The sequence below is a fragment of the Nyctereutes procyonoides genome, unplaced genomic scaffold (assembly GCF_905146905.1).
Source record: "Nyctereutes procyonoides isolate TBG_1078 unplaced genomic scaffold, NYPRO_anot_genome, whole genome shotgun sequence".
NCBI lineage: Eukaryota > Metazoa > Chordata > Mammalia > Carnivora > Canidae > Nyctereutes > Nyctereutes procyonoides.
In genome coordinates, this window is record NW_026575020.1 from 44,457,772 (window position 1) to 44,483,905 (window position 26,134).

At 35.5% G+C, this 26,134-nt stretch overlaps 1 protein-coding gene across 12 annotated transcripts in view; it reads right to left on the minus strand.

Annotated features, from left to right (window-relative positions):
* Positions 1-695: 695 nt before the first annotated feature.
* CDC27 (cell division cycle 27) overlaps positions 696-26,134 on the minus strand; it is a 69,742-nt gene continuing 44,303 nt past the window's right edge. For 4 of the 12 annotated variants that reach the window (XM_055329136.1, XM_055329077.1, XM_055329154.1 and 1 more), the window contains 10 exons: positions 23,793-23,892; positions 22,381-22,588; positions 22,003-22,175; positions 18,636-18,788; positions 16,684-16,892; positions 14,299-14,416; positions 9,921-10,049; positions 4,380-4,454; positions 3,403-3,559; positions 696-1,453 (listed from right to left, as the gene is read on the minus strand). In XM_055329136.1, the coding sequence (XP_055185111.1) occupies positions 1,371-1,453; positions 3,403-3,559; positions 4,380-4,454; positions 9,921-10,049; positions 14,299-14,416; positions 16,684-16,892; positions 18,636-18,788; positions 22,003-22,175; positions 22,381-22,588; positions 23,793-23,892 (1,405 nt within the window). In that variant the 3' untranslated portion in view covers positions 696-1,370. Of the gene's footprint in view, positions 1,454-3,378; positions 3,560-4,379; positions 4,455-9,920; positions 10,050-14,298; positions 14,417-16,683; positions 16,893-18,635; positions 18,789-22,002; positions 22,176-22,380; positions 22,589-23,792; positions 23,893-26,134 lie in introns of all 12 variants that reach the window. The other 8 variants (XM_055329163.1, XM_055329128.1, XM_055329113.1 and 5 more) reach the window with 5 other exon arrangements.

Below are 26,134 nucleotides of genomic sequence, written 5' to 3' on the forward strand. Positions count from 1 at the left end.
TAAAAAAATGTTAACAACTAAAGTTTCTCTAAAAATTTCAATACATTACAATAAAGGAGATACACAATTTAAGACTTTAAATCTGTTATTGTGAAATTCCAATAATTCCCATTTTATTATGCATAATTAGATCTTTAAAATTGTGGCCATTCCCCAAAAACACCAACCTGTACTATGATAAATTCAGGAGAGAATTCATCTCCTTCATAAGAATGGGTTTTTTGTTTTTTTGCAGCTAAAAATTTCTAATATCCTAAACCCAATCACTCCTGGTAAACGTTTTGGTGACTCACACTACTGAAAAGAATTTGAAGCAGAGAGCTGAAAAGAATGGAAATGACCTCAACCAGAGGTAACTACACATTCTTGCACCCTGCTTCAACACTTAGATAAGTCAAAGGGATACTTTCTTGAACAAATATAGATTCAAGGTTATGGTACAATTCTGATTGTATTAAGGCTTTCGCTATCATGATCTCTTAAAGTCTCTCCACTTTAGTGTTCTCATTTTGATTCTTATGATGAACTTAGATGTTTATTAAGGGCCTTGTTTTGGCTTTTCAGTGGGCACTCTATCATCTCTGAATGTTTAAAGGTGATCCCACAGAGCTCAAAGAGAAGAGGCAATATGGTAAAGGGACAACTTTAAAGTTTGCAATACCGAGACAATGATCAACACTTTGAAGCAAGATGAATAAATTAAAATTCTTGGTTAGACATTAAAGCATTCTTGCCAAGAATAAGTGTACACTGTATGGAGGGATATTTGATTCCTACACAGGAGTCCCCAATGTGCCCATTACATTTGTTTATGGGAGACACTGCAAGTTTAAGGTAATTTACATTCCTTGGCAATCAAGTTACTCTGTTATAGGCAATGTCTTTTATTGTTCCATCTGGCACTTGCTAACACCATTCTTGAAGAACCTAGAAATGAAGGTCAGTCACTCTGTTAATTGGGAACAGAACCAAATAAAAACAAAGTTTTGGAAAAACGACCAAGAAATTCTGGTTCATCACTATTTTCCGTATCTAATGGTTCCTTCAAGATAAAACATAACTCTTCCTTCCATGATAGCTTTCCAACAAAGGGAGATTAAAGAAAAAAAAAAAAAAAGAAAAGAAAGTTCCCCATCCTACCCCCCTAAATTGTCATTCATACTGGTGAAAGAGCCAGTCTTGTTAGCAGCTAAATATTGCACTGCCTTTCATTCTGTGTACAGTCAGGGTCCAATGAAAGTGGCACACTCATGGTAGAAGTGATGGATGATGACACTGCCGGCTCAAGAGTGAAGACTCAGTATATGGAGGGACAAGAAACATGTCAGCACTAGTCACACATCCAGTTGCAAAAGTCTGATTTCCAGAAGTTAAAATTCATCGCTTTCAGCTGCATGAAGTTGTGTGTCGTCTGCATCTGTCATGCTGCTCTCCTGGGATTCATCTGTTCCCACTTTAAAAATAAAAGAAAAGTCTACAGTAAGGTGTCTGATAAATATTTCTTGTTGGTTCATGAAAACATGTAAGGAAAACTATTCTGTGCAGAGAGAGGAGATCTTAAATCAAGGCCCTTAAAAATCTTGATATCCTTCAATAAAATGCAATTCAGGCTCCTTATTTTACAGCATGTCTGAGAAGATTAGTTTATTGCATTTAACCTTTAAGAGTTTTAACTTGTAAAGCTGCCTCTCCGTAGTGAATTCCTTATTCCTAACCTAGGAATTAAAACTAGTTCAACATGAGAGACTCCTAATTCTGGGAAACGAACTAGGGGTGGTGGAAAGGGAGGTGGGTGGGGGGTGGGGGTGACTGAATGACGGGCACTGAGGGTGGCACTTGATGGGATGAGCACTGGGTATTATTCTATATGTTGGCAAATTGAAGACCAATAAAAAATAAAACAAAAAACAAAAAACAAGAAAAAAATAAAACTAGTTCAAGACATTACAAAAAAGACTGACATACCCTATAACTGTTGACTCCACTTTAGCAATATAATAGTTCCTGCTAGTCCACAGAAATATAATCTTCAGTTTATTTTTTTAATATTTATTTATTTATTCAGATGGGGGGCAGAGACACAGAGAGAGGGAGAAGCAGGCTCCATGCAGGGAACCTGACGTGGGACTCGATCCAGGGTCTCCAGGATCACGCCCTAGGCTGCAGGCGGCGCTAAACCGCTGCGCCACCGGGGCTGCCCTAATCTTCAATTTAAAAAGGGATATTGGGATTATAGGAACTATGATTTTAATTTTAAGCCTTTCACCAAGTTTTCTGGAACAAAGGCATCATCAGAAGTTTCTTAATTCTCTTATTAGGAGCACCTGGGTGGTACAGTCAGTTGAATGACCGACTCTTGGTTTTGATTCAGATTGTGATCTCAGGATCATAAGATAGAGCCCCAGGTTGGGCTCTATGCTAGGTGTGGAGTCTGCCTAAGATTCTCTCTCCCTCTGCCCCTTGCTCTCTAAAAATAAATAAATCTTTAAAAAATATATTAAAAAATATATTATGTTAGGACTTAGTTCTCACTAGTTATTTTAAGATATACATTCAAGTTAGAGGCGCCTGGGTGGCTCAGTAAGTTGAGCATTTGACTCTTGGTTTCAGCTCAGGTCATGATCTTACGGTTCCTGGGATCAAGCCCCATGTAGGGCTCCATACACCTCAGGGAGGCTGCTTCAAGATTCTCTCCCTCTGCCCCTCCCCAGAGTTATGGCCATTCTAATTTTTTAAAATCTTAATAAAGATATACAGTCAATTTACATATAGAGTATTTACTACTGCCTTAAACCACTTTCTTGTTCCCTCCTCTTTTCTTCACCCTTCAGTTTATACATATTAGCCATATTTTTGGATTTTGAATTTGCCAGAGCTTTACAGAATTTGAATAGTAACTACTGCAGATCTATCAATACTTTAAAATGTGCACACATGATTCATTCACTTAGCACTTACAATGTCACATCCATCATCCCTCCCATCCCACCCTGCATTCTTATGAAGCAGTAAAGCAGACATTAGTTACATATTTTAACTTAAACTGAGGTCCAGGTAAAAACCTGCAACTGATTTGTCAAAGTCACATAGCAAATTATATCCAAAACGGAGACTAGTTACCTGACTCCACATGCACTTTGTTAATATACTGTCCATTTAATTTCTCTAAAATTCCATTTAGTAGTAAGAATACACCATCGTTAGAAAAAGAAAATTAAAATGCAGCCCACAAATCCTTATGCAAAAGGTAGATTTCTGAATATTCAATAATGGAGAAAATTTCCATGTTTATTCTGTATCATAAAGAAATATCTGTTCCCCTTTGCCTAACTCTGAAGTGATGTTTTATTAGCTCTCTGGTTAAATACACATACAAACCTGATTCTTACGGATGATACTCACTGATCTGTTCTTCTTGGGTTATTGGCTCCTCATCATCTGGAAGGTAGCGCTTATCAATTGCCTCTTTAATCTGGTTATTGGCTCCTTTAGGATCTAAATCCATAGCCCAAGAGAAATTCATCAGGGCGAGGTGCGTTTGACCTAACTTCTTGTAAACCTAAAAATAAACAGCAGCACTACATTTTTCATTAAGTTGTGAGCTTCAATTAAAAAATTCTAAACATTAATAATTTAAGTAGGCTTCTGATTTACATGCTGTAAACCCATTCTGATGATGATGAGTAGGGCATTTTCATTCTATAGAAAAACTCAGACTACCTTCTGAGTTCCTTTTAATATATTCAGATATTTTCAGAATTCCTTGCCTCTTGTCTCTCTGATAGTGAGCATCCAATAAATCATACTCTGACTGGATCAACGACAATTGAAAGAAATGGACTATAAGCTGCCTGATTAGCATTTATATACACTGATTTTAAAGGCTGTTATATCAACTCCAACCCCCGTCCACTGTTCTCAGCTACCCTAACCAGTTGGCATCTAGGGGCCAAGTCTGTAAAGTCCTGACTCGTCTGGCCTTGGAAATCTTGGAAGCCAGTTCTTCTAATTAAGATAACACAAAGCCACTAATTTTCTTTTGGGGGATGCCTACAAATTTTATTGATAATTGGAAACTAAGCGGTTTCAAAGATGTAGTCTCAGTTATGAATTAATGACTGCCATTGGCTGCAAGTGCTAATACACTTCCAAAACCATAGTATGTTTAGGATTATGGGGTGTGTGTTCTTGCTCCTTTATCAGGATATCCTCTTCTTAAATGTTTTAACTAAATCCATTCTTTATTCCCAGAGCATTTAGTCTGGAGCTCTAGTTGAATTTGCTCAATAGATGTTGCACAATATGTTTTTATATTTCTTCTTCAGAAGTTAATATTCATTATGAAAGTCACAGTTTAGGACCATGGCCCCAATCTTTACCTTTCCTATTAAGAAGTAAACGAGGGATTCTTTGGGAACAATTTGTTTCAATTCTTCAAGTTCTTGTAAAGCAGACTGAAAAAAGCAAAGAAAAACAGAGTAGCAAAATTTTACAAAGTTCTAACTAAGCAAGTGTTATTTGATTTCCCAAATCATTGTAACTAAAGTTTACTACATCTTAACCAATGCACTTCCTTATTGTGTTAATCCTGTAGATTAAGATAAAATGCATGAAAATACTTATGACAATAAATAAGAAATGGCAGGAATTCACCAGAGTACACTGAGAACACACACATGTGGGTGACAATGCTTGCTTTGGTCACCACTGTATTTAAAATAACAAAGTGCTCTGAAAACTAAGTTGCAGAACAAAACAGTTCTAAAGTTCTGTTAATAAACCTCCCTGATGTAAGCCCTAAGCTTTGAATACCACCTGCCATTTTAACTAATGATTTAGAGTCTAAAATTTAATCCTCTGAATTAAATCAAAACTGTCTAGAAATCTTTTGACCATTGCTAATAGGTTGGGGAAATTGAGAGAAAAGATAGAGAAATAGATTTATATTTAAAAGGACATTATGATCGAAAATAAAACTGGCTCCCCAAATGAGATATTGTCCACTTTTCACCCAGCAAATGGACAAAAATAAAAATAGCTCGATGTTACATTAAGTTACCATAAGTGAATCAGGTATTCCCACCACCGAAGGTGGAATTGTAGAGTGATATAATCTGTTTGTGAGGACAATTTAGCATTATCTATTAAGTTAAAAACTGCATGTAACCATTGATTCAGCAATTCGGCCACTAGGCATTTGTCCCAGGGATATATTCAAAAAAGTTCACTAAATCATCTTTTTAAGAATATTCAACCCAACATGTTACTGCAAATCAATAGATGCAATCAAGTTGTGTCTAATCAAAGCCTAACTAAATAAATTATGGTTCATCCTCTACGGAATACTAGGTCTGTAGGCGCTCAACTGTATGTTTGGAAAAAAAAAAAAGCAACAGCAAGATGTAAAAGAGTGTGTGCAATAATACTATTTCTCTTGTAACAAAACATATATACCACACATATACAAATAGTTATGTGGGTATTCCCATAAATATTTTATAAATACATTTATGTGAGCATATATATAAATTTTTTTTTCTGGCAGAAATCAACAAATATATGCCTCATGTATACAGCTTACTTTTGGGCAGGGGATGATTGAAGTAAAGGGGGAGGAAGGATGTTTTATCTTTTCCTTGGTAGCTTTCTCTATTTTTTGAATTTTCTAACATAAATATCATGCTTTATTTTTCTATAATGTTCACAGAGGTTCTCTACTTTTCTTCTCTATATCTCTTTGTAGTAAAACAAAATTCAATGTAAAGTTTTTTTTAAAAAAGATAATTATCAAATATTTATCCACAAGTGTTAAAGCGAAAAAAACGCAAATTACAGAATAGCATGTGCAGTTGTACTGGTTTCCTATTCTGTCATAAAAAATTACCACAATTTTGATGGCTTGAAACAAATTTTTTTATCTTATAGTCTATGCATCAGAAGTCCAATATGAGTTTCACTGGACTAAAATCAAAGTGCTTTCCTTTCTGGGGGGTATCTGTTTCCCTGCCTTTCTTGGCATCTAGAGGATGCCCACATTTTTTGGCTTGTAGCCTCCTTCCTCCATCTTGGAAGGCAACAAAGGTGGGTTGAGTCCTTCTTATGCTGGTTCTGACTATAGCTGGGAAAGACCCCCCACTTTTAAGATTCATGTGATTAGACTGGGCCTACCTGAATAACGTAGGACACTCTTCCCCAACCCAAGGTCTATATCCTTAATTACATCTGCAAAGTATCTTCTGTGTAAGGTAACATATTCATAAGTACTCAGGATTAGGGCATGAACATCTCTGAGGGGTCATTACCCTGCCTACCACAACAGTGTAGCCTACTTTGTTAGGTACAATTAAAAATATATAAATAATGAGAAAAAGAGCTAGAGAAGTATGTTTTGAGTTGTTAACAATGCTCCTCCCTGGAGGGTCCCCTTATGCAGCACATTCAACTTTGTATTTTTTTTATACTTTCATATTATTTGAATATTTTGTAACAAGCCTATTACTTTCACAAAAAACACCCACAAAGATATAATGAATAAAGCAGTGATCAAAAATTGTGGGCTAGTAAAGGTACCAGAGGATTATAGCATTTAGGTAACAGAAAGGGATTTATTCATTGATTGGTATAAGACTAGTTTTATTTCTCTAAGAAGGGTTCTCTAAAGAATAAGGAACCAATCTTATTACACAGTTCTAAAAAAAAGTTTAATACATTCCCACTGACCCTCCTTTGACCTAAGGTCAAATGTAATTTCTTGGCTTTTGAAAATTTTTTATTGGCATTATCTAAAATAAAAGATTTACAAAAATCTTTTTTGTGAGAAGTAGTGTGAAAGCAGCTGGGTAGTAGGTTCCATGGATTCATTATCACAGTATAATGACGTCTGAAATTTTCTATAATAAAAAAGAAGAGTAAAGGCAAGCACACACACCCACACACACTTTCTTGGATAGTGCATTTGTTTAAAATGCTGTATTTTTATACAAATATGTAGGGGGCTCTGGTGCATGCTTAACACTTCATCATCTTCCTAATTGCTGGCAACCTAAGAGAAATAAATTCAAACCACTGCTGGGCTGAATGGGTCTGAGAATCACATCTGCTTGTCTGGGAATGGAAGATTTATATATAATTCTACAAGGTAGACTGTACTCTTTTCCTTCCATACTATTAAGTATTGTAAAATATACATGGAATAAAGAATCAAGATAAAAGATCGGTGGTCCTGGATATTATTTACTTACGATCACTGTTAACAACTGTCACATATTACTGACAGGGACTGATGAAGACTGTATCACAATGAAGAAGCCCGAAACTAATTTTAATACTGCCAAGAAGCAATTTTCACACTTGTTGGGCTCCAGATCTCTTTACACTCTTAAAGCTTATTAAGGAACCCAAAGAGTTTTTGTTAATGTGGGTCATAGCTATCAATTCTTACCATAAAAAAACAAAACAACAACAACAAAAAAAACTACCATATCAGAAATTTAAACTTGAAAAGTTAAAAAAATTATCCATTAATTTAAGAAAAACAATAAACCCATTACATGTTAACATAGATAATATCTTTTTTTTAATTTTTTTTAAAATTTATGATAGTCACAGAGAGAGAGAGAGAGAGAGAGAGAGAGAGAGAGGCAGAGACACAGGCAGAGGGAGAAGCAGGCTCCATGCACCGAGAGCCCGACGTGGGATTCGATCCCGGGTCTCCAGGATCGCGCCCTGGGCCAAAGGCAGGCGCCAAACCGCTGCACCACCCAGGGATCCCAGATAATATCTTTTTAATGAAAAATAGCCTTTTCAGAACAATAAGTCAGTAAGAATAGTGGCATTGCTTAGCATTTTTGCAAATCTCTGGTTAAAAGAAAACAGCTGGACTCTTTATCTGCTTCTACATTCAATCTGTTATATCATGTAGCTTTTGGAAAATTCCACTGTACACTGAGAGAATAAGAGTGAGAGAATAAGAGTGAAAGAATAAGAGAATAAGAGTGAAAAAGGAAAATAACATCTAGATATTATGAAAATAGTTTTGACCTTGTGGACTCCTTGAAAGGATTTTTGGGGACTCTCAGAAGTTACCAGACCATTCTTTGAGAACCACTGCTTTAATCGGGACAAGCACCCCAATCCTTCTCTGCTCACCACACAGAGTTCAGAACTGATAGGTTTTCTTTCAATGACTTCCTGTTGTAATTGTTATAACAATTCATGCATCTTTCATACCTCTCCACCCCGATAATCTAATTTTTTAATTAGATTATCGAGACTCATTGAGAAACAGTTTCTACCATAATATCAGAATTTTCATTTTTGCCTTAAAAAGACTTAAGACTTATGTGATATCAGTGCAGCACATTAAATAGGGTGATATTTAACAATGCTTTTGCCACGGAGAGGTTGTCATTACTTGCTTTTCATTTTTCAAGCCAAGATATTTCAGAAGTAACCAGTAACTTTTCCTCATGCCCCTTTTTTATTTTAATAGAGGTATGTTGGATATACCCATGCATCAAAGTAGGCCTTATTATTTAGCCAAACCTTAAGCTGGTACTCAAAAATGGCTGTGACCATTATAGCTTCAATGGTCGGTCAGATTAGAATTTGGGCTTCTTGAACCAAGTACAGGGCTGATTTATATGGCATACCTGATAGGCATGTTGGTATTAAAATGGCTCTAAAAATAATAAAATGAATAAAATGCTTCAACTGAAGAATCTGACCACAAATCTAAAGACATACAATGAAGCAAAAACACGAAAACAAATGATGAAGCAAAAACATGAATACAAATGATAAATTACAATGATAGTACCTCAAAGAACAAGTTAAAAGTTTAAAAGTGTTTATTAGATTTAAAAGTAGCTTTTACAGAAGAACAAAAACAGCAGGACTAGATATCCACTTCTTGATAAGGAAAAACAGAGTAAGATTAGGGGAATTACTGAATAAATGACAAAGAAAAAATTAGATGGTTGATCCCTTATAAATCTTTATTAGGCTGGAAATATTAGGAGTTTATCATTGGTTTTGTATTTTTCAATTTCACCAAATGTCAATGTGTACTGGAAGAACCGACTTCTAGGGAGTCTACTGAAATGGATTATTTGGCCCAACATTTTCTGTGCACTTAAATTTTGGAGTTTTCTTATTTGGTAAGTTTTTACTCTTTTTAGAACAGCCTAAATTTATTATAAAAGAAACCTGAACTTTAAATGAAAACTTTGGATTCATGGTATATGACAGAGTAAATGACAAAAATCCCATGTTACTTTATGCTTTTTTTCTTTCTCAATTTTTTTTCATGCTACAGCTCCACAATTTGGAAAACAGAGTGATAGATAAAGAGAGAAACACATCAGATGAGACCAAGTATCCTTGTTATAAGCTTTCATAATTCACTATACTTTTCCTTTATGTACTCCATATGGATTATTTTTGTGATTATTTGATTAACGTTTGTTGCTCCTCTAGAAGAGTACTGGATGGGAAGTTCTTCAAAGGCAGGAAATGTGATTGCTTTGCTTGCCACTATATTCCTAGTCCCCGATATGTAATAGTACTTGGTAAATATCTGAATAATGCACACACATTCACTTGCCATCCGTTCATATATTTTGATCCCAAGAGGATGGTTTAGGTCTTACCTTTAAGAGAAATCCCTGATGGAAAAACTGCCTTTTATATATGGAGTCTTTATGCAGGATAACACATATTCCTAAATACCCACACACTCATCTTACCTGTCAGTATTTCATAAAGAAATAAAATCACAAAAGAAAATTTCTTACTGTATAACTTCTAAAAATGGGAAAAATGAACTATCAGAGATGAAAAAATATAACTTTTGGTTTATTAAAAGAAGGGGCAAAACTTAAACAATAAAATGTCAAAACCCATTAAAATATATATCTTACCTTATATTTTTCATTTGCAAATAAAACTGAGGCTCTGTGAAATTTGCATAGAGGGTTCTTGGGATCAATAACAATGGCTTTGTTTAGGGTATCCAAAGCCTTCTCTGATTTTTTCAGTGCATGCTGAACCTATAAGAAATAAAGATCATATTAATATTTCCTTTAGATATTTATGAAGAAAGGTGAGAACCAAATACTGTGACTCAAAACCAACATAAATAACACTATTATCTGGCTGGCTCAGTTAGTAGAGGGTGCAGTGCAACTCTTGATCCTGGGGTCATGAGTTCAAGCCCCATGTTGGACACACAGATTACTTTAAAAAAAAAAAGATAATAAAATGACTAAAGTTGTATGGTCTAAGTGGGTTTTCCACAGAGTTAAGTGGACTTAATACTTGATTACTGGACTATTAATAGATTATCTCTAAAATCTCTTCCAATAAAAAAATAAATGAAATAAAATCTCTTCCAATTCTAGTTCACCTGCTTCACTTTTGAGATAAGAAAATTACAAGCCCAGAATGTGAAATACCTTGCTTTGAGATCAGAAGCTAGGTCCTGTGGCACCCAATCTACCATTATGTATTCATAATGATAGCTTTATCTTTATTTTTAAGATTTTATTTATTTATTCACGAAAGAGAGAGGCAGAGACATAGGCAGAGGGAAAGCAGCCTCCCTGCAGGAAGCCCAATGTGGAACTCTATCCTAGGACCCCTGGATCATGACCTGAGCCAAAGGCAGATGCTCAACCACTGAGCCACCCAGGTGCCCTTGATTATTTTATCTTTAGAGCAGATATTTACTAACTTTAAGTCTAAAAGGCAAGAAAAACCATGGTTTTCCCCTCACAAGAAAATCTGTACTATTTAGGTAGATAATACATTTCACTATGTTTATTATGGTCCTCTAAATATTAGGCTTTTCAAAACTATATTCAAAGGAACACTAGAGGATTTGTCTCTAAAGCCTTACCAAGTCCTATTTCACTCAAAACAATTACATTTCTACTTGTTTTAGGAATTTATTTTAAAAATAATCCTTCTGTTTTATATATTTGAAAACCACTGATCTGTATATGGGGAAGTAAATATTTTAAATAACTTAAAAAAAACCCACATAACCCCAAGCATCACTATTCATTTATGTGTCTAGCTAATGCCATGCTGTGTTCCTCCTCAGACAAACTGTATATTAAAAAGAAAGTATAGTGCATGGATGGTGCTGTGGAACTTGAACAAATACCACTCACTACAACACAAATGTGAGTAGGTACTGCCAAAATCTAGTTCTTAAATTCATCTATATGACAATCTTTGCAGAAGGTTATTACTACATGTGGCCAAATATTCTGCCCACTGGATTGAAATCCTAAACATTAGTTCTCTAACAGAGAAAAGCATATTCTATTACTTGAAAAGTTCTTTAAATGAACCACACAACATTTTAACAATCTGTTCCATGATCACTTTAGAAGAAAACCTACTTTAAAAGATGTCCAACTTCACTAAAAGGTATCAAGAGGTACTTGTTTGATTTGCTTAAGTGATGCAGAAAAAATTTTTGTTGATATATTTTGCATAGTACCTAACCGTAAAAAGTTACCACGGCAACTTAAAAAAGTTATAAAGAACTACAATTCTTCTTCCAAAATGCAATGAAATTCCCAACTCACATAATCTCCTCACATTGTATGCCCATTCTCACAAAAGCCAAGCTTGCTGAGAAGAAGTGAAGGTGAGGGGGGAGAGGGAGGAGACTGGTAAGAGGCAAGAACAAGAACTTCCAGTACCATAAAATGTGATTTCAAAAAGCAAACATACTTTTTCTCCTACTGAAGTATGACTAATTATCTAACACTTAAAATAAACATAAAAACAGTGATCCAAAAACTAACTCAATGGAGTAATTAGAAAAATCGTCTTAACACCATGCATGGATTTGAATCATTTTTAATATCCTAGAAATATTCTACAAATCTTAACATTAAGTTTCTGCTCTAATTTTTAAAAGATGGATTTTCATGACAATATTCATAATATTGACAGGTACATGTCAAGACTAGTATCCCCTCTCTTCGTGATTTTTATTTTGACCTTTTCTTAAAAAAAAAAAAAAGTGTGTGTGTGGAATGCCTGGGTGGCTCAGCTGGTTAAGCATCTGCCTTTGGCTCAGATCATGATCCCAGGGTCCTGGGATGGAGCTCTGCATTCTCAGGTTCCCTGCTCATTGGGGAGTCTGTTTCTCCCTCCTCCTCTGTCTCTCCCTATCCATTCATGCTCTCTCGCTCTCAAGTAAATAAGTAAAATCTTAAAAAAAGAAAAGAAAATGAGAGTGCAGTGAACATGTTAATCCTACAGTCAGGACGCAGTTGCTCCTTCCCAATCCACCATGTAACTACACCTTTCCATCAAGTGTCACCTGATGAGCCAAAACCTGGTATTTTTCACCACATGCTATTCTATCTGCAGCACCAAAATAATCAGTAATGGATGTTTTTTTTAAATTTGAGAGAGAGAGAGAGAGAACGCACAAGCGGGGGGAGGGGCAGAGAGAGAGGGAGAAACAGGTTCCCTGCGGAGCAGGGAGACCAATACAGGGCTAGATCCCAGGACACTGGGTTCATGACCTGAGCAGAAAGCAGACATTTAACTGATTGAGCCACCCAGGCGCCCCAGTGGAGTTTTTTAGATGACAGAGTTGCAACTCTTGATCATTTACATTATGTAAAATCTGTGTTAAGTTCATCAAATTGGTAATCTTCTTTGTCTTCATCATTTTTCTAGTTATTTCATCTAGTTGGTTTTTGTGATTAGTGGTTCTCAGATCAAACAGATCATGCAGACAGACGATACAAGTATTTGGGGAATTTTGTCTCTTTTATTGCAAAAATGTTGGAGAAAAATTATTTCAATACCTTTCAGATTTCAAAAGTGTGGTATATATAAAGCCTACTAAAAGACTAAAATACTGAAATTTTCCTTCAAGCAAAGTGTAAAAAGTATATTGAACCTGTAAATTGCTCGTGGCTAGACTTCACTGTCATCTTAATATATTCTCACAGGTACATCTATACACACATATGTGTATATACATGTGTGTGATTATGCAATCTATACTGTACAGATCATGGAACTGGGAGGCTTTGGAGTATATCCCTGTACTTTTTTTAAAAAAGATTTTATTTATTTATTTGACAGAGAGAGAGAGAGCACAAGCAGAGGGATCATCAGAGAGAGGAAGAGGGAGGAGCAGGCTCCCCGCTGAGCAGGGAGCCCGATGTAGGGCTTGATCCCAGGACCCCGAGATCTATGACCTGAGCAGAAGGCAGACGCAGATGCCTAACCAACTGAAACACCCAGGCGCCCCTATCCCCCATACTTCTTTCTTCAGGAATAGTTGCAGTGTTTATACACCAGCATTTCTTCTCAGGCTTTTATTGGGTGCTGTTGCTTGTTATATATGAAGAGAAATGTGTCAAACAAGTTTAGAGCTTAGTGTGTTCTGAAGAAGGGTGTGAACAACAGTGTTCATGCACTCTGAGAATGCTTTCCACTTTCCATCCTGGTAACTCAGCTGTTCAGTATCTAAAAGCAAGTCAAATAATATGAACATTATCTCCTACTAGAAGCAATGTTTTTAAGTTTTCATGGCACATTATGATTGTAAATGTCTCTCCATCTCATCAATAAGTCTATGGTAGTCCCAGGAAGATCCCTGAAATGTCTGGAGTAACTATTAGTCACATTGAATAAGTGTAGTATGAACAAAGTATTTTATTGTACAGAGTTAACAAACAGTATATGACAAAACTGACAAAACTACTATTGTTTTATTACAACATTACCTCTTGTTTTTATAAAATGTATCAAGGTTTAAATTGGTAACTTTATTTTACATGTAAAAAAACCAGTTTCTTTAAAAAGGAAAATGGTGATCCACACTGCCCTTTAAGAATTTTAATTAGTGTTGACATACCTGTATTACTCAGTGGCTAAAACATAGGGAACCATTTGTCTTGAAATATTAATTATTGAATTTAGGAGCCAAATATTAACATGGAAAAAAGTGTGTTCAAAACATGAAGTATCTCATGTGAGTCTTACAACAAACCTATGAGGTAGGCAAGGTGGTATTACTTGTCATTTACAAAAAAGAAGCTCAGAGAAATGGACTTGTCCAAGGAATAAGGGTACTCCAGTGATTTCTCTTTATGTAAAGGCAAAAGGTGGTATTTTTGGCTAAAAAATAATCCATGATATTGTTCCAAGAATATAAACAAACAAAAAGCCCTAATTTTCACCACAGCAATCAAGTCAGTAACAAACGCATTTCAAAAGGGAGATTCACTGAAAAATATTTAGAAAGCTACTTACTACTCCAATGTGGCAAAGTAAAACTGAACTTTGAGGGTTGATATCAAGTGCTTTCTGGAAATGCATTTCTGCAAGGCTGAATTTTTCTTGTTTGTAATAAATCATTCCTAAACCATACCTGGAAATAGAAAATAAAGTATAATTTTAGGGATATAAACGTTTGGCTAATTAGTTCAACTAATAAAAGGGTAGGTTATGGAATCTGGCATTTTAATAAACTAAAGAGAAACACTGGTGGTGTCAGAGAAGGCAAAAACTATCAATCATGATAAAAAAAATCGTCAAAGCATTTTAGACAAATCACTTTTATAAGTAAAAACAATATATCCAAATCAATCAATCAATCAATCAAACAGAACTTCAACAAAGGGAAAAAAAGAAACTGTATCCTTAAATCCATCATTACAGTATAGATTTAGCAGCTCATCTTTACTTAGAGTGGCTAATTACGTGTGTGTCAATCATGTTGTTAAATTCTTTATGTGAATTATCTCATTTAATCCTAGAAGGAAACAAGGAGATAGGTACTATTACCACTCATATTTCAAATAAGGAAACTGAGTTAAAAGTTAAGTAAGTTGCCCAAAGTTATATAGCTAATAAGGATTCTGATCAGATCCTTCCTTTATGATTCTAAACCCTATATTCTTTTTTTTTTTTTAAGATTTTATTTATTTATTCGTGAGACACAGAGAGAGAGGCAGAGTCACAGACAGAGGGAGAAGCAGGCTCCATGCAGGGAGCTCGACGTGGGACTTGATCCCGGGTCTCCAGGATCATGCCCTGGGCTGAAGGCGGTGCTAAACCGCTGCGCCACTCGGGCTGCCCCAACCCTATATTCTTAACAATGCTATTTCTATATTCTTGGTGCAAATGGATGTATGTCATTATAATTACATATAATATGCATAGTGTCATATTCTGCTTCTCCTCTCCTCACCTACTAATCAAAAACATACTCCCATGGACTTAAAAATTATAAAATTTAAAGGCTATGTAATATCATATTAAGTTAATATACAGGTATTTCTTCTGAGTTTTCAAAACAGCAAATGAATATAAAGTGACTGACTTACATTAAGGAGACTTCTCTTGGCTATGACTAGATAATGATAATGAGGAATAAGCACCATATAAATGAATAAGAAAGCACAATACATCTTCTTATATTTGGGATGAAGAAATGGTATGAAAAGCTCTATGTTCATAATGGTGATGATGGAATAACAAAAGAAAGGCAATTTATTCTGGAGTTGGAATAATAAATTTACTTAATATTTAGTCAAATACTTAAAGTTACCTAAATACTGCAACATTTAAATCCTTCCTGAAAAAGCTCACCATTCTATTTCTTTTTTTCTAATTGAAACAATTATTTTTATATCAATTTTTGATATGGTAAGGTTTTAAAAGAATGCAACTATTACAGTATAGGAGAGACCCAAATATTTAAAAAACAACACAGGTCCTATTAAGAACTGAGTCTTTAAAATATTAGAGTACTTTATGTGAAGAGAAGGCAGTATAAGCAAGCTTGACTATTTAATAGGTCTACAGAAGCTAGCACTTGTCAGGCCATCTTTCAGGTAATGTAACTACTCAGAAATGAGATATAATCCTTTAAAAAACATATACACATAAAAAATATGCTTTAGTAATCTAGTGATTCAGATTTGGTGACAGAATGAAAATTCAGCTGCTATAATGATTACCTCAAGATTAAAAAAATGTCTGACATAAAAACTGTAGCAGAGTTATGATATCAGAATCATACTTCTTGATATTTAAACTATTAATTCAATCAATAAAACTACAATAAAATGTTAGTAGATACAGTGTTGGGCAGAAATAAACTTTTTAATGCCTTCTTCATTTGTTAACTATATGAGCCAGGTAACTTCCTCAACAGACATTACTTAATAAACTGGAACACTGAGTTCTAAAGAAACCTAATGAACTAGACTGGTATTTAATAAACTAGACCACTGCAAAGAGCAACAATTAGTGTAGTTCTCAATGTTTATTTTCTCTTATCCAATAGGTCCTCTAGTCCTCTCCACTTTCCTAACCATGTTCTAATCTGTATCACTGTTTCAGTGTTCTAAGAAAAAGAAACAAATCAAATACCAAAATCGATTATTTTCAAAAGTTTGGTAGGAGAAAAGGTTGAAACTTTCTGGTATTCCATCCTTAGTTAACTTAGAGTTGTGTTAAAGGTATATATTGTACATAAAAAACATTTTGGTTATAACTTATCAGCCAGTGTATAGTATTCTTAAGTATTAGCAACCAAATTCATGACAATAAAGAGATACCTAACAAGAAAAATTACTGAGTATCAGTCTCATCATTAAGACATTGTCTTTACACTTCATTAGCACTTACCATGCATTATAATGTCTCGGATTGACTCTGATAGCATTTCGAAAACAAGCTAATGCTTTGTCTAATTCTTCAGTTAATACAAACTCATGCCCTAATAGAGTATAGGCATAAGCATAATTTGGATCAACCTGGATAGCTCTCTGGAAGAATTTAATCGCAATATCATGTTCCCGTTGCAAACTGAAACAGTTCCCTGCAGCACACCAGGCCTTAAAAAAAAATGGGAAAACCAAATGTATAGTTAAAATTTTGTTTCAATTTTTCTACCAAAACCAAATTTATGACTAAAATCAAGACTCAGCTCTCACTTAGAAAAACAATAACTAGAGTTATTTTTTTTTAACTTTTTTATTTGAGAGAAAGAGCATGTGCATGAGAGCATGGGGGAGGAACAGAGGGAAATACTCTCAAGCCGACTTGGCATTGAGCCCAGAGCCCAACGGAGGACTCAGATCTCAGGACCCTGAGGATCAGGACTTGAGCCTGAGCTGAAGCCAAGAGTCACATGCTTAACTGGTTGTGGCACCCGGGTGCCTCCTGAAGTTTTAATAGATATAGTCAATCCTCATTGTTCACAATTTCATATTGGTGAATTTGTCTACTTGTAAAAATTTATAATATTTGTAAAACCAAAATCTACACTTGAGACTGCTTTAGTGGTAACCTAACATACAAGCTGTCCAACAGGTACAGTTCAATTGAGGTCAAAAAAGGTGACTCTGTGTCTCCTTGTTTCATCTGTCACAGAGATGACCAGAGGATAGAAAGTGGAGAAAGCTGTGCAGTGCAGTGCAAGAAGCTCTGGCTCTGGGGCCAATCAGAAAGAGACTAAATCCTATATCTGGCACCTGTTGTAGGGTGGCTTCAGACAAATCACCTCAACACTTCTAAATCTCATTTTCTCTTTTATAAAATAAGGATAATAAAATCTATTGGGATGGGTTGTTTTTAGGATTTAAGATTATAATCTGAGGTGTCTGTGTGTGTGTGTGTGTGTGTATTTCCCCTAGTAGCAATGATCCAGTCTTTGCTGATTCAATGTTCACAGAAACTACTGAATATAATAACTACCAAGACTAACGAGAATTTACTATTTTTAATTCTAAGCTCAAATATGTGAAAAAAGTATCACTAACTATTCTTGAGATGCAATTAAATACAATTCTTATAGGACTGGAGTATGTAAATGAATTGTGCCTATGTCTTTTTTTTTTTTTTAATAAATCTTTATTTATTTGAGAGACAGGGAGCATGAGCAGGCAGGGTTGAGGTGAGGGGAGAAGCAGAAGGAGACTCTCTGCTGAACAGGGAGCCTGACTCAAGGGCTTGATCCCAGGACCTGGAGATCATAACCTGAGTCAAAGGCAGACGCTTAACCCACTGAGCCACGTAGGAACCCTGAATTGTGCCTATGTCTTAAAATGACAATAAAAACCACTATTTTATTTTAATTTAAAATTAGCACTTTTTCCAATCTACGTATTTTCTGCTTAATGAACACGATTCCTGCTGACAATGGCAATTTAGAAAAAGATTTTTTATTTATTTCAGTGGGAGAGAGCAAGTGCAGGGGGGGGAGAGGAAGAGGGAGAGAAAAACCCAAGTAGACTCAGTACTGAGCATGGTGCCCAACACTGGGCTTGATCTCATGACCCTGAGATCAGACTTAAGCTGAAACTACGTTGGATGCTGAACTGACTGCGCCACCCAGACACCCCAACAGCAATTTTAATACAGCCAAATCTTGATTAATCTTAAATAAAACATATGTTTGTGAATCTGCACCACATATTCTAGGACTTTGTCTTCTCTGAGTTTCTCTCTGCCTGTAGAGAAGGGTGCAAAAGTAAGTGTGTATGACGCTAAACAGTGTTTGAATTATTTGCTTCATCCTCACTTGGCAAGGGTGGTCAGAAGACAACTACATAAGCAAAGTGTTTCAGTTATCATACCTCTGGTGAATTTTTATCCATGTCTGTTAAGTCTTTTGAAAGAACTGAAAGAGCAACATCTTTTTGAAGATGCCAAAGTGTTGTAGAGTAGATCTCCATGCCTTCAACTCTATAATTCTCAATCCTTCTAACCTCTGAGAATATTCTTTCAGCCTAAAATTAAAAAAAAAAAAAAAAAAACTAGTTAATGGGAAAATAAATTGATAAAATTTATGTATACAGGAGAGCACTGGGCACTGTTCTCCTAGGACCTAAATGCTGCCTTGTTTTACAGTGTTTATGTGAATTAGTAATAACACTAATTCCACAGTAGGTCAAATACTGATATAATCATATTCATATTTAGTTTAAGTATACGCAAGTTATGGTAAGAATGTAAACTGTGAAAAGAAAACCTGCATCTTCACCAAAATGACAGGAGAAATCTATACAAAGTTATAATCCATAAACAAGTCAATTATTTTATCCTCAAAAAACATATTTCCAAGTTTTAATAATGGCTCTACAAAATAACTCAGGAAAAGTGAGAGAATAATGATTTCTATAACACAAAACCACTTTTGCATGGACTTTCATTAAGAGGTTGAGTTAAAAACTTTAGGGGGAAAAAGAGGTTCTGTTGACCACCAATGCTATGACATGTGGAGCACTGAGCACACCCACCAATGTCATACCTGCTGGGAACTGTAGTCCCAATCTAGTAATTCCCTTTTCCTTTACAACACTAACCTGACTTTAGGTTCCCTCTTCAGCTACTTTTTTTCCTCCCCACATTCACAGCTCCCAGAATGGTTTCTCTCATCTTGAAGTTTGAGGCTTTGATTTATATAAAACCAATTAGCAGTTCTCTAGTTTACTCATTCAAAAAAAAAAATTCTGAAAGTCAAGCTTAGTTGAGAATAAAAAATATTTGGGGTGATCTTAATGAAATGAAGATGACAGAAAATAAAGAAATAGCACTTATAAAACTAAGAACTCCAAGAAATGGCCATATACTATCATTAGCTTAATGATTTGTAACTTCCCTAAGTCCCTTAAAAGTTATATAGATAAGTTTTTCTTTTTCTTTTTTTAAGATTTTATTTATTCATAAGAGACAGAGAGAGAGAGAGAGAGAGAGAGAGAGAGAGAGAGAGAAGGCAGAGACACAGGTAGAGGAGACACATGGAGAAGCAGGCTCCATGCAGGGAGCCTGATGTGGGACTCCATCCTGGGACTCCAGGATCATGCCCTGGGCTGAAGGCAGGCGCCAAACCGCTGAGCCACCCAGGCATCCCTATGTAAGTTTTTCAAACAGGCATTGGTTATATGAAGACAGACTTGACCAAGTCAAATACAGGTTTTGGAAATACTTTGGTTTCAAATTTTTCAGGATCTATAGTGTCCTCTGAAAAGTGATTGTGGCATAGACAAAAAGAAAAAAGGGGGGAGGGATCCCTGGGTGGCGCAGCGGTTTGGCGCCTGCCTTTGGCCCAGGGCGCGATCCTGGAGACCCGGGGTCGAATCCCACGTCGGGCTCCCGGTGCATGGAGCCTGCTTCTCCCTCTGCCTGTGTCTCTGCCTCTCTCTCTCTCTCTCTCTGTGACTATCATAAATAAAATAAAAATTAAAAAACTTTTAAAAAAAAAAAAAGAAAGAAAAAAGGGGGGAAAAAACCCTCATGAAATTAAGTTGAAACAAAGGCTTCTGTTTAGTTAGAAACTGGGTCACTGTTCTATAATTAGAGGGAAACAATTAAAATTATGTATTTTAAAGTACCTCTGAAACAAATTAGAAATAATTTTGAAAAGGGCTTGCCAAACATAGCTTTTGTCTATGTGTCAGTAAAGGACCATTATCCAAACATGGAACTTCTAGCAATGAATAAGGCTATCTGTCTACAGCAATACTTCTTTTTTTTCCATACAAAAGTACATGAGTTAATATCTTCTGTATTTATTCTCTACCTGGAAGAACACTTCATTCTCAGATCTGCATGGCTCATGGAGGAAGGAGTCACCTCCTTTCTCTGAGCATGCTTTTTTAATATATAGCACCACATATTATTGTCCTGCAATTCCCTTACCATGTTTCATTTTTTTCTTCCTATGACTTATTGCTACCTGTCCTTATACATTTATTGGCTTACAATCTCTTTTTTTTTTTTTTTTTTTTTAAATTTTTATTTATTCATGATAGGCACACAGTGAGAGAGAGAGGCAGAGACACAGGCAGAGGGAGAAGCAGGCTCCATGCACCGGGAGCCCGACGTGGGACTCGATCCCGGGTCTCCAGGATCGCGCCCTGGGCCAAAGGCAGGCGCCAAACCACTGCGCCACCCAGGGATCCCTGGCTTACAATCTCTTACTAGAATGCAAGCTCTAGAAAGCCAAGCAATTATTTGTCTAGCTGTATTACAGAGTCTAGAAGAGAATATTAATCTATAATATGCACTGAATAAATGAAAGTAAATAGGGAAATACTTAGAGGTGAAGTGGGTACAAAATTTAAATTAAAAATCAGAATTTTCTTTTCTTCTTTCCTGGTATAAACAAGTAACTTAAGCAACAAACATAATCAAAAGGATAAAAGCCTTGCGAAGGACATTATGTCCTTGATTATATACAGTTTTCTTTATGGCACTTTTCAAATTTATAAAACATATTAAATGCCAGAAATTCATCCTAGTAGGAACTCTGCATATAGTAGAAAAAATTTTGATTATAAATATCTATTACATGGTAATATATCTTTGGATCCAACTGAGCAGGGTACAAATGTCTGCATAAAAATATATGAATGTGGGTGCCTGGATGGCTCAGTTGGTTAAGCGTCCAACTCTTGATTTTTGGCTCAAGTCATGATTTCAGGGTTTTGAGATAGAGCCCTTGTAAGGCTCTGCACTCACACGGAATCTGCTTCAGATTCTTTCTCCCTCTCCCTGTGCCTCTCCCCTGACTTGAGCTCTAAAATAAATAAATAAAATCTTAAAACCAAACATAACAAAACATATAGATGACTTGGATTCTCTAAAATAAGCAATTCCCTCAAATTTGAATTACCCCTTAACACAAGAAAAAATTGTCTATTTATAAATTAAAATGCTCAGAAAATATATATAAAGACATTACATAATAAATATTGGCCTTTTATTTTTTTGTCTCGTTTTGTTAAATTTAAGCAGGCTGCACACCCTGTGTGGAACCCAATGCAGGACTTGAATGCATGACCCTGAGATCAAGACCCAAGCTAAAATCAAGAGTTGGATGCTTACCTGACTGAGCCACCCAGGTACCCCTAAATATTTACCTTTTAAATCTGTCTCAAGCACAGGCATTTTAATTAAATTCTCTCTAAAAAGGCACGTATAATAGTTTTCTATACTTACTTGCATGTACTCTGAAAGTTCAAAATAGGCCCTTCCAATTTGGCACAGTACCCAACCAGTATTGTAGTGGTGAGAAGGTAGGTGGCTCAAGATATTTATAGCTTCTTTGCAGTTGTAAGAACACAAAGCTAAATAACCTTTCCCCATTTCACGAAGAAGGCTCATCAAACCTTCTAGGAGAAAACAATATAGTAAACAAAGGAGAAAAACACAATAAAACAGTTTGATTTTTTTTAGAAAGGCTAACTACAAAATAATTTATTAAAAATTCCAATATCTATCTAGAAAAAACTGGAATGTACTTTAATGAACATAAAAAAACTTACTTAAAGTGAATAAAATAAAATACAAAGAAGATATTAAGCATTTAAAACAGACCTGCTGCTGCTTTCTGTAGATTAAATGCCTGGATCTGAGGTGTGATTGTGGAGATTTTCCCTTCTGAAATGATGGAAGAGTCCAATTTGGTAATTTCCAGGCTATCATTTATGTTAGGTTGAGTTATTCCTCCTTTATTAGTTTTACTTTTAGTTTTTCTGTTTGGGATTTTAGGTGGAAACTTCATTTTTAACTTTTTGCTGTTCTCCTGTAAAAAGGAGGAAAATTCCACATTTGTTAAATTCATGTATTTTAGACTTCCCAGTCCTTTCTCAAGTATCAGACACAAAATAAATATATAGTCTTGACTGGTTTATATTTTTCTCACAAAAAAATTACAGAAACAAAATTTTCAAAATCTTTTAATTTTAAATGCAATTTTAAATGCAAAATAAATTGTATTCACGAATTAGTGTGTAATATAAATCAGCATTATGTGTTCGTTGCTCTTTTCTCAAAGTGTATCACTTTCATTTATTATTTAAAATAAGAAAATAAATGGATGCAATACTACGTAGTCGTCTCAGAGCATTGTAACTGGTAAGTCATAAAACTGTTGATTTGTTGATGTCAAAGTTAAAAATTTTCCATAATATTTGTCAATGGACCAAGAAAATTTACCAAGGGCATAATGAGGCCCTCCAACTGTACAAAGAAATATGCAAAGAAAACACAGAAAATTTCTATTTTATCCTCCCTCTAATTTTCCCAGTGATACTATCTGATATAACCACAGGACATCAACAAATCCATGACCCTGGAATCAGTTCAGTACTGTCAACTAAATTACAGATCTTATTTGGATTTCATCAGTTTTGACATGTACTTATTTTTTGGTGTGTCAGATCTATGAAATTTTATCATATGTATGATTCACATAATCAACCATTACAATAAGGAGACAGGACTGTTCGACCACTACACAAAGAAATTCCTTTGTGCTATGCTCTAGTAGTCACATTTTCCTCCCCCCAAGTCTTAACCCCTAATAGCCACTAATTTGTTTCCCATCACAATAATTTTGTCTTTTTTTTTTTTAAAGATTTATTTATTTATGATAGACAAAGAGACAGAAAGGCGCAGAGACACAGGAGGAGGGAGAAGCAGGCTCTATGCCGGGAGCCCGATGTGGGACTCGATCCCAGGACTCCAGGATCGCGCCCTGGGCCAAAGGCAGGCACCAAACCACTGAGCCACCCAGGGATCCCCTAATTTTGTCTTTTGAACAATGTTTTATAATATTTATTTAAAAAGGACAGTATTAAAGGACGGAGAAAATCTACAAATGTTATAGACAGCTTTACAAATTAAAAAAAATTAAAATAGTCTCTGAGTTTGAGATGAAGTCATCAATGAACAGAAATTTAAAAAGGCTAAGCATTAAGTATATATAACAGAAATCTTTAAATTACCTTGGTTGTAGAGCTGTCACTAGTAAAAAGTCGTGAACTTCTTCGAGGCAGTGCGTTTGGGGGAGATGTGATAGTGGGGCTCAATACCTGAGGTGTTGTACTAAAAAAAAAAAAAAAAAGATAAAAGTGGACTTAAAAAAAGAAACAGTTTATGACCATTACTTGTTTCAATTCAGATACATTTTAAAAAATGCATTCATCATGTTTGTACTCTAAAGTTCTTGAGTTTGGCTGGTCCATTTGTCATCCCTCTATGAAAACTCAGGATTTAAAAGTTATGTTACCATAAAATGATAAAAATTATAACATGGATATTCACTCTATATGAAATTGCTAATTTGAACTTAAAACAATCCACATAAAAATTCTGGAAATTCTGGAAAAACTATAAAATTAGTTTATAGTTTATTCTATAAACTAATACTCTCTAGCTCTCATTTGCAACCATAGCGAGTTAGAGAAAGATAGTTGGATACAGACAGTCTAAGTGTGGGATATTTGGCAAAAAATAAATACCATTAAAACAACAGATACTTGGGAAATTATTTCCCTATAAATTCAAATAACCACATCAAGGTTTATTCTGTTTAGAAAAAAGGAATCTAATAACTGCCTGGGTACATTTTCTTTCTTTCTTTTTTTTTCCTTTAAAGGGCAAACCCTAAGATATAAGGATTTCATTTAATTCTTAGAAAGTAAGCAAACTTAAAACATCAAGTTATCTGAGAGTGGGTAAGTCTATCGACTAAATGGTTTACAGTTTATGGGAAATTCCACTAGTTAACCTGAATTTGAGTCAAAGAGACTTCTGAGAATAAGAGACATTGACCAGTGAGTACAGAAAACCCAGGCTGTCCTTAACTCTCTCAAAAGACAGAATCTCAATGTAGAGATTACAGCAAGTGAGGTCATTTAGGGTAATGAATTAATTTTATGATACATTTAAAATTTTTGTTTTATTTTTTAAAAGATTTATTTTGAGAGACAGAGAGAGCAGGGGGAAAGGCAGAGGGAGGGAGGGTCTTTTTTTTTAATTTTTATTTATTTATGATAGTCACACAGAGAGAGAGAGAGAGAGAGGCAGAGACACAGGCAGAGGGAGAAGCAGGCTCCATGCACCGGGAGCCCGACGTGGGATTCGATCCCGGGTCTCCAGGATCGCGCCCTGGGCCAAAGGCAGGCGCCAAACTGCTGCGCCACCCAGGGATCCCGGGAGGGAGGGTCTTAATTAAGAGGCTCTGCTCTCAGTGCAGAGCCTGACGTGGGACTTGATCTTATGACCCTGAGATCATGACCTGAACCAAAACCAAGTCAGATGCTTAACGAACTGTGCCACCCAGGTGCTCTGATACATTTTTTTTTAAAATTAAGATTTCTTTTTAGAGCAGATTAGAGTTCATAGCAAAATTGAGGGGAAGGTACAGAGATCTGCCTTATACCCCTGCCCCCCCACACATGCACAGCCTCCCTCATTATCAACATGCCCCATCAGAGTAGGATATTTGTTATAGGTGAGGAACCTACATTTACATATTGTAAAGTCCACAGTTTATGATAGAGGTCACCCTTGGTTTTGCTCATTCTATAGGTATACTGATCTTTTCATTGTTTCCACAGTTTTGTCCAGAAGCCGATTCATTTTTAAAAGCACAGTATCCTTTATTTGAACAACTATGTCATTTATATTATAAATGTGAAGTATGTTGTCAATAATATTACCTAATTATAGAAAAGAGTTTGCCTGAGAAAGGAAAGGTAATAATTTGATCCATGGAGTAGTTTATAGAGAGGACAGACCTGAGAAAAATTCTGAGATTTCTTAAAAGCCAAGAAAAGTTGCATAAGTATAATATGACTCTTGTGGGGGTAGAAGCAAAAATAAGATTATTCTGGGACTAGGAGGATGAAGAAGAGAAACTCTTCCTATATTATCATTTTTGTTATGGTTCTATTAGTTTCAAAGGGCAATTTGACAAAAGAAAAAATGTCCCAAGTCTGATAGCCATTAGGAAAATAAAGCCGGATTCTGAGTGAGTTTGAAACATTGGTCAAAGCACATGAAATATATTCATCTCTTTATAACTTGCATCTGTTTAACTAGGAGTTTGAGAATGAAAGGAATGTGCTCTAGAATCAGACTGTAGAGGTTTGAAATCAAGTTCTATCACTTATTACCTATGTGATTATGTGCCAGTTATATTAAACACTTTTTAAGAAAGTTTTCATAGGGGCACTTGGATGGCTTGGTCAGTTTAGTGTCTGCCTTTGGCTCAGGTTGTGATCTTGGGGTCCTGGGATTGAGCCCCACATTGGGCTCCCTGATCAGCAGGGAGTCTGCTTCT